Source organism: Pseudonaja textilis, chromosome 11 (genome assembly GCF_049901715.1).
Source record: "Pseudonaja textilis isolate UNSWEBS1 chromosome 11, rPseTex1.2, whole genome shotgun sequence".
Lineage (NCBI taxonomy): Eukaryota > Metazoa > Chordata > Lepidosauria > Squamata > Elapidae > Pseudonaja > Pseudonaja textilis.
Window position 1 is genome coordinate 1261353 of NC_142000.1, and position 8878 is coordinate 1270230.

Consider the following 8878-nt stretch of genomic DNA (forward strand, 5'->3'; position numbering starts at 1 on the left):
TGGGGAATTTTCCTGCAGACTTTTTGTGGGATTTTCCCAGGATCTCTGGTCTGTGAGATTTAAAATTATGAGTTTGGTGGTTCCTGAGGTCCAAAAGGTTGGCGACCCCTGGACTAGAAGGCTAGGGTGATGGGGCACTTTGCAAGCTTTGTGCACTCTTGGAACATTCAGGAAGGATGCAAGACTTCCGCCTTTTCGCCAGCTCTTTGCTCCCAGAGCTTCGAACAGGGGGTCTCCAACCTTGCCAACTTTTCAGACTTGTGGACTTCAACTCCCTTTGCTAGCTGAGGAACTCTGGGCGTTGAAGTCCACAAGTCTTAAACTGGCCAAAGTTGGAGCCCCCTGGCTTAGAAGCACCACCAGGGGATAGCTTGCAACCATTCATTTGGAAACCGTTCAAAGTTAAAACAGGACTAAAATAAGTGACTTGCAACTGATTTTCACACTTAACGGCCGTTGCAGCATCCCCCATGGTCACGTGATTAAAATCCAGTCGCTTGATGACTGGCTTATATTTATGACAGTTACAATGTCCCATGATCCCCTTTTGTGACCTGACAAGCAAAGCCAGATTCAGTGAACAACTGTGTTACTAATTTAACACCTGCAGTGATTCACTTAATAATTATGGCAAAGCAGGTCATAAAATGGGTGAAATTCACTTAACAACTGTCTCACTTAGCAACAGAACTTCTGGCTTCAGTTGTCATATGTGAAGGAGTTCCTGTAAAGGGATACAGACAGTGTTCCTCTTGGGGAAGTCGAGAGGCCCTTGGCTTTGTAGGGTCCCTGTTCAAAGGATGCATTTGCAAAACTAGCAGCGGGAAGCAAAGCTCCCAGGTGCCCTCAGTCCCAGTACAATAACACATCTACTGCATCCTATTTATTTCCTTAAATGGAAAGCGATTTTCTGGGGGAGCTGCACTCTGTCTTTGTGTGTCTGTGCTGTTTCTGCAGAACTCACAACCCTCCTGTCCCTTGCAGGTGTTGTCCCACAGAAAAATTCAGCAAAAGGACCTGCTTCTTTTAATAGAAATGAATGGGTTGAGGAGGGGTTCAGTCCAGTGGTGGGATTCAAAATTTTTTGCTACCGGTTCAAATTTCCGCTACCAGTTCTCCAGAACTGGTCAGAACCTGCTGAATGCAACCTCTGGTTCAGTCCTCATTGGGGCTAGAAACACTTAACTTGGAGGGAGGGCCCATCTCTGCTTGCTTTGGGCTTGCTTGTTTGTGTATCTTGATGAGGTATCCTCATAGCTCACCTGGGTATCAGAGGCAGCATAAGCTGCTGCAAATAACAGGAAGGGCTACTTCAAATGCCTTCAAATTAAAGAGAAAACCACACCAGGAGTAGAAATCGTAGTGGAGGCCAATCTGCGCCAGGACTTTTGAAAGTAATCGGCCTGGACACCTGGCAGCAGTTCAGCCTGCCTGGTTGCAGGTGTTGGATGAGATGCCACTGCAAGGCCTCTGCCTGGCTAGCTGCCCATTCCAGGCGTCCCGGCAGGGAATGAAGCCACAGAAAGTCAGGGTTGGGCCCAGCCAAGCACCCTTGACCCCTAGGCAAGAGGCAGAAGCAGCCCCCCCTGTGCATTGGTGGTGGTTTTATGTGACCCAGGCCCCCTCCTTCCCCACCTCCCCTCCCGCTCATAGGAGCCAGCTGTTGGGGCAGCTTTTGCTGCCAACATTATTTCCAATGACAAAAATGGGTAACATTTATCAGGTCGAGTTATCCCACATGGATTGTCCCGTGGCGCGTTGTCCTAGATCAGGGGAATCTCCAACCTTGACCACTTTAAGACTTGTGGACTTCAACTCCCAGAGTTCCTCAGCCAGCTTTGCTGCTGCTGCTGCAGGAGAAACGTGCTGGGCGAGAGAGCAGCCCCCTCCCTCAGGCTGCGCAGCTGCAGAACGAGGTACTTTTCCATTCAGAGGAGAAAACAGGGAGGCTGCTCACCCTGGGGAATTCTGGGAGTTGAAGTCCTCCAGACTTAAAGTGGCCAAGGTTGGAGACCCCTGCTTTGGAGGCCCGTCAGCCCCGTCATTCGGCTCCGCGAATCCCTCCCACTTTCTGAATTTCGGGGGCGGGGCTTGTGAGCCCCTCGTCCCGCCCCCAGTTGCCGCGGCGACAAGAGGTCTCCCACAACACAGAGCGGGAGGGAGGCGAAACGAGTCCCGTTTGAAAGTAGTCCGTCTCCTGGCGACGCCACCCCCCCCCCCCCCAAGGCGGCCGGCGCTGGCGGAGCGGTTCCTCCACCTCCTCGGACGCAGGACGCAGGAGGCGCTGGTTTCCCTCCGCGCCCGGGGCCTCGGCGTGAGGGAGGCGCGCGCGAGGCGGCTGACGGGCGGCCGGTCGTGAGGCGCCCCGGCGGAGCAGCCCCGCGGCGACGGGATGTTCAAGAACACGTTCCAGAGCGGCTTCCTGTCCATCCTCTACAGCATCGGGAGCAAGCCGCTGCAGATCTGGGACAAGAAGGTGCCGGCCGGTGGCGGGGCCCCGCGGGCAAGGGCCCGGCCTCCTCGGCCTTGGCGCAGCCCGGTTGAGCGGGCCAGGCCGCGCGGGGTGGGGGAGGCTGCCGGCGGAGGGTCCGGCCAGGCGGGCGACGGTTGCTCCTCCCGCTTCCCTCGCAGGTGCGGAATGGCCACATCAAGCGGATCACCGACAATGACATCCAGTCGCTGGTGCTGGAGATCGAGGGCACCAACGTCAGGTAGGAAGCGGCTCCACTGGGCGTCCCGGCCCCGAAGGCCTTTCCGGCAGGAGCTGCCTCGGGACTTTCGCCTGGGCTTTCCCGCTCCGGCCTCTGCTCGGCGGGCAGGCCGGGATTTCGGCAGCTGGGGGTGGGGAAGGGGGTGTTGGGGAGGGGAAAGGGGCAGGTCGGCTGGGGGAGGGTCGCCGGTTGCAGCCTTTCCTTTGCTTCCCTCCCCCCGCAGCACCACGTACATCACGTGCCCTGCTGACCCAAAGAAGACGCTGGGGATCAAGTTGCCCTTCTTGGTGATGATCATCAAAAACCTGAAGAAATACTTCACCTTCGAAGTGCAGGTTGGTGGGCAGAGGGGGGCAGAATCCCGGCTCCCCCCCCTCGGGGTGGGGCTGGGGAGGGTCAGTGCTGGCTCCCCCCCAGGGCACCTCCGTACTAGCGGAAGGTCTCCTTCTCTTAGGTGCTGGATGATAAAAATGTGCGCCGGCGGTTCCGGGCCAGTAACTACCAAAGCACCACCCGGGTGAAGCCTTTCATCTGCACCATGCCCATGCGCCTGGATGATGGCTGGAACCAGATCCAGTTCAACCTATCGGACTTCACTCGCCGGGCCTATGGCACCAACTACATTGAGACCCTGAGGGTCCAGGTAGGGAGTCTGAGGGCTTCATTCCTAGTGGCGCCCATGAAGTTACTTCCTCCTTAAAAAGCCTTGATAGACCCAAGGAAAGATGAAAAAGATCTCTCTCTCTCTCTCTCTCTCTCTCTCTCTGGAGAGCTGGTCCTCCTGAGTAATTGTTGGGTAATTCTTCCAATCAAGTTGTGTTATAAAACACTTTCTATAGCTATCTCCTTTGTTCTGTTAATTCGTAAACTAAGAAAGTGTGCTTCTGTTCAAGCCAAGGAGTCTTCTGAGGAAAACTACAGGAGAGAACATCTCTCTTAAGGGACCACAGCCTCTTCATTTGAGCCAATCTTGGTTGGGTTTTGAGGATGGCATTTTCAACGATGATTTGAACTCCCAAGATATCAAATAGACACAAAATAATGCATAAAGAAGCAAGACTTGTTTTTCGTAGTTAGAGGGATGAGAGTCTGTTATTTCACACAGACATGATATTCTTCGATTAAAATCGAATTCCAATTTTTGGGGGAATCGCCCCCATCCTTTCCCCCCTTCTCCTCCTTCCCCTCCCCTTGGATGCCCCCTGAGTCAGGAGTTGCTACTGCCGGCGCAGCTCCGCACGGTTTCAGTCCCGCGTTGCCTCGGGAAGGGAAAGGCAAAAAGGAAGAGCCGCGGCGGCACTTTGCCACAGCAGCAGCGGCACCGGAGGCTCAGGCACAGCGGCTCCCGGTTTTGCCTTTCCCTTCCCGAGGCAACGTGGGACTGGAGTCACGCAAAGCCACGCCGGCGGTAGCAACTCCTGACAGCCCCAGCTGGATACCTGAGCGGAGCCCGCTGAGCGGCAGGAAAAGGGAGCTGGGCAGCCACAGACCAGCTGTCTCTCCGTCTGACGGCTTCGGCCGAATCTCTGCCTCCCAGCGCGCTTCGTCCTCCGCCCACAGGATTCCCCGGCCCTTTGCCAAGTGGGTTTTCCGCCCTAGCCCGGCAGGGCCCTCGCTGCCTTCCCCTCGCCTGGCCGGCCGGGCTCCTTGGGCAACCAAACTTGGAATTGCAGCCCACGCAGAACAAATGAATTCAAAGTGAACATCTCAGTTGATAGGATTAGGTAGAAAATGTTTGTTATTAGAACTCATAGTAAATGTTTGTAATTTGTCGAGCAACACAGAATACCCATTTTTCCCGTAAAAAAAATCAGGCAATTGTCTTTTGATAGCGGTGAGTCAAAAACTTCAGAATTGATCAAAGGATCTAGAGCTTTTCATCAAAGGACATTTCCAGTGAACTTTGTTTCTCAATTTCTCAACACGGATACGGGTAGAAGAAACCCTAGAATGGACAAGAGGTTCTTTGCGCTCAGGAGCTCTGGGTCCACCTGAAAGGGAGCTCTTGAAGGGCAGTGGATCTGCAGGGCTGCCACTAGGAGCTTGCTGGGTAGATGAGCCTTGTAGGGAAATCCAAAAGGCTTTGGCTGTGATTGTTGAACCTACAATTTGCATAAGCCCTCTAACTAACCATCCAGAAGTAAAGGTCCAGATTGGAGATGGCATCCAATAAATAAATAGCCCTTTGCCTGCTTGATTTTGTCCCCCAGGAACTATACTGTAAAAATTTGATAATTTGGTTTGAATGAAAATGCCAGGCCATTCTTAGATGGGGCTAGGATTTGAAGCGGCTGCATCTTCAGATATGATTTCCTTTTCAGATCCATGCAAACTGTCGCATCCGCAGAATTTACTTCTCTGACAGACTTTACTCTGAGGACGAGCTTCCTGCTGAGTTCAAACTTTACATTCCTGTCCAGAACAAGGCAAAGGTGAGCAGGTGGGGGGGGAATGAGATGTTCTCTTTCATGAAGAGTCCTACAGCTGCGGCTCTCGTTAGGGCAGTTGGGGGTGAGAGACCTGTTGTATATTTGCATTTGGTGCTCTCAGCAAAAAATGCCTCTGAGGCCAAGAAATTGCTTGCTCTCTGTGGAAGTTGGTACCTTGCTTGTGTTCCCAAAATAAATTCTGGAAGGGCTCCCTTTTTTGCCAATGTTCAGACACTGCTGAGTGCAGGAATTCACTCGGAAGCTTCTCCCCAGAGAGGAGTGGCAGTTTAGCCCCCGTTCGAACCCATCGACTGAAAAAGAGACCAGACTTCTCTTAGTTCCCCCATTGAGCTGCTCTCCCCATTAGAATGTTTTTTTCCTAGCATTCAGCATTTGAGGGGGGCATCTTAGGAAAGGAGTTGGTCTCCCACAGTCTGTGGGCACCGCTGCTGTTGTGAGAATGTGTCCACTTCCGCAGGCCACATTTCAAACCCCGGTTTCATTGTGGTTGGGCACCATGTTCCCAACAAATCCTGCCTTGTATTTCTAGAAATGTATGCTGCCCAAAGAGTTGACTTTTTCTGTCCAGGTAAAAGTTTGCTACGTGTCTATTGAATAACATTGTCTCTTTGCACGTGTTGCCCAATGCAGCAATGATGGCGTGATGGGAAGCCTCCGGCAGAAACAGTGTGAAGATGCTGATGGAAGAGTATTTTTTTAAAATTAGAAACAAAACGTAGGCGTGGATTTCCTGGAGTAACTCTATTTAATAATAACAGTTGGTATCTGTGATGCTGGGACCAAACAAAACAAAATATATCATTGTTCCGTGTGAGAGATGAATCGGGCTCCACTTTGAAGTTGTGGATCACTCCTAGGGAGACCATGAATCGTGGAACTGATTTGCCTGGCAAGTGGAGGGTTTTGTTGAAGCAGTTCTGAAACCCTGGTGCCCACACAGATGCCAGTGGTTTCCTTCTTTGCTCTGTCTCTGTGTTTGCCCTAAGTGCGTGTGAGCTTCTCTTGTCCTGGAAGCTGCTATTAAATATTTGATTTTCTTTGTAAGCCTGTGCTTGGTCTCTCTTGGCCATTTGGAGCCCAAGGTTCCTCCCTGCCAGCGCAGCGTAAAAGCACAGGTTTCCAGCTTCTCTGTACCCCAAGGGTAGGGTCGGGGCCCACAGATCGTGCTAAGCCATTGTACATTTTGCATACATGTGACCCTCCTGAGTCACAGAAACGGGCATTTTATGGATTGGAAAAGCAAAGGGATCTCTGTCTTTGAGGAGACCTGAGGGGCAGGGCTGCTACTAGTCCACCTAGAGCACAGGGGTCAAACCTGCCACATCACGTTGCCGTCACATGATGTTTTGCTACCTTTTTCACATGGGCAGAGGTGGGGTGGGCACAGCCTGCATGTGACGGATCTAGCTGGTGGGCCGCCAGTTTGACCCCCGCTGGTCTAGAGGATAGCCAGGCCCCGAGAAGAAGCCGGGCGGCTCCATCCCTCATAGTTTTGCTGAGCTCCCAAGGATGAGCAGCAGGTGGCGCTATAGGAAGGGCCCTTGCCAGCCTAGAAGAGATTCTGTCTGCAGCTCTTCTTGGGACCAGTGGATGTTTTCCCAGCAGGAGGAGGGAATGGCATTTGCATACCGATTCTCCCCGATATAATGGGAGATGCTGTTTAAACTTTGCTCTTTAATTCATCAAGGGACCATCCCAGGTGGCTCGGCTTGGCTTCTGCTACAGACACGTGACAAGGGACAGAGCTGGTCGATTTTTGTCTTGGTCAGCTTTTGGTTTGCAGCAAGATCAGGGCTTGGATGAGAGGGAACTTTCTGATAAAAAGTTGACCAAATCCAGTGTTGACTGACCGGGATCACTTTGGTTTGGTTTGGTTTGATTGGTTGATTCATATGTTGCAGCCAATAACAAATAAAGGTATAACTAGAAGCCAGCATGGGTTTGTTAAAAACAGATCTTACTAAACCATTCTTATTTCATTCTTTGACGAAGTAACAAAATGAGTAGATCAGCGAAATGCTGTGGACATAGTATACTTCGATTTCAGTAAGGCATTCGACAAAGTAGACTACAACCTACTTCTTGGTAAGCTAGAAAAATGTGGGATAGGTAGCATCCCTACCAAATGGATTCGCAACTGGCTGACAAACCATGCTCAAAAAGTAATCCTTAATGGTGCTACATCTACATGGAGGGAAGTAAGCAGTGGGGTACCACAAGGTTCCATCTTAGGCCCAACACTCTTCAACATCTTCATAGAAGACTTAGATGAGGGGAATAGAAGGGGAACTCATTAAATTTGCAGATGACACTAAGCTGGCAGGAATAGCCAACACCACAGAAGAAAAGCTCAGGATCCAAAAGGATTTTGACAGACTTGAACAATGGGCCCTATCTAACAAAATAAAATTCAATGTATAGAAAAATAAGGTTTTACACATAGGCAGGAAAAACCAAAGGTACAAATACAGATTAGGTGAAATCTGGCTCAAAAACAGTAACTGAGGGGGACCTTGGAGTCCTAGTGGACAATTACTTAAACATGAGCCAGCGGTGGTAGCCAAAAATGCTAATGCAATTCTTGGTTGTGTAAGCAGGCATAGAATCAAAATCATGTGGAGTATTAGTACCGCTTTATAAAACATGAGTAAGAGCACACTTGGAATACTGCATCCAGTTTTGATCACCACATTACAAAAAGGGTGTTGAAACTGGAAAAAGTGCAAAGAAATGACCTCCTAAAGGCTAAAACATGGAGAACGGTTGCAAGAATTAGGAATGTCCAGTCTAGAGAAAAGAAGGACTAGGGGTGACATGATAACCATCTTCCAGTATTTGAGGGTCTGCCCCAAAGAAGAGGGAGTCAAATTATTCTCCAAAGCACCCGAAGGGCAAGACAAGAAAGAATGGATGGAAACTAATCAAGGAGAGAAGCAACCTGGAATTAAGGAGAAACTGCCGAACAGCGAGGACAATTAATCCGCTTGGTTTAATCAGCTGAAGTTTGCTTTTAGAGATTAGTGGGTTCTTCATCACTGGAGGTTTTTAAGAAGAGACCGGACAGCCACTTGTCTGAAATGGTAGAGGGGCTGGACTAGAAGACCTCCAAGGTCCCTTCCAGCTCTGCTCTATAATTTATGGTTTATGATTTACAAAGCAGAATAGCTGGATTCACAACATGCCAACCGAAGGTTAAGCTTCACTAGAGCTTTGCCGTGGTGAGGTCGGGGTTGCTGGTAGCATCAGAGCTGGGGGTGTGATGAATGGCTTTTACACAGAGAAGAGCAAAGCCACAGATCCTTGCCAGAGACTACAGGAAGCTGTTGGTACGGCAGAGCATCTCCTCGGCCAGGCCAGGCCTGAGCCTCCATCCTGCATTGGGCTCGTAAGCGCTTTGGGGTTGAGGGAAGGGGGCCATCCAGCCGGGCTGAGCTCCTTGGTGCAGATTTGAGAAAGGGAGGCAGTCCAGCACAATTTGCAAGGTCCTGTCACTAACAACACTTCCAACAATGTGTGGCGTGGATTTCCTGGTCTGGTCCCCTTTGGGCCAAGGACGTGCGCTGAACGTCTGGCCATCCAGCTGCACCCGCCCACCCAGGCCTCCTGCAGGCAGAGGGGAGTCACAGGGAAGGTTGGCAGGCTGGTACCCCGCTTTGGGCAGGTGGGCTGGCCAGACAAATGAAGCACAGGGAGCCCTTACAGCAGATCACTTAGTGG

The 8878-nt window shown here is 51.1% G+C and overlaps 1 protein-coding gene across 1 annotated transcript; it reads left to right on the forward strand.

Moving 5' to 3' along the window:
• Positions 1-1839: 1839 nt before the first annotated feature.
• Positions 1840-7090, forward strand: CFAP20 (cilia and flagella associated protein 20). Its single transcript, XM_026714476.2, has 6 exons — positions 1840-2476; positions 2632-2711; positions 2935-3046; positions 3166-3354; positions 5033-5143; positions 5792-7090. Exons 1-6 carry the CDS (start codon positions 2393-2395, stop codon positions 5795-5797), a joined length of 582 nt encoding a protein of 193 aa, XP_026570261.1. The 5' UTR covers positions 1840-2392; the 3' UTR covers positions 5798-7090.
• Positions 7091-8878: the final 1788 nt, after the last annotated feature.

Bases quoted from the DNA above. Each gene is read 5' to 3' on its own strand.
- CFAP20 (XM_026714476.2), top strand. From the start codon at position 2,393: ATGTTCAAGAACACGTTCCAGAGCGGCTTCCTGTCCATCCTCTACAGC. The intron at 2,712-2,934 runs GTAGGAAGCGGC...CTCCCCCCGCAG, and splicing joins ATCGAGGGCACCAACGTCAG to CACCACGTACATCACGTGCC. The intron at 3,047-3,165 runs GTTGGTGGGCAG...TCCTTCTCTTAG, and splicing joins ACTTCACCTTCGAAGTGCAG to GTGCTGGATGATAAAAATGT.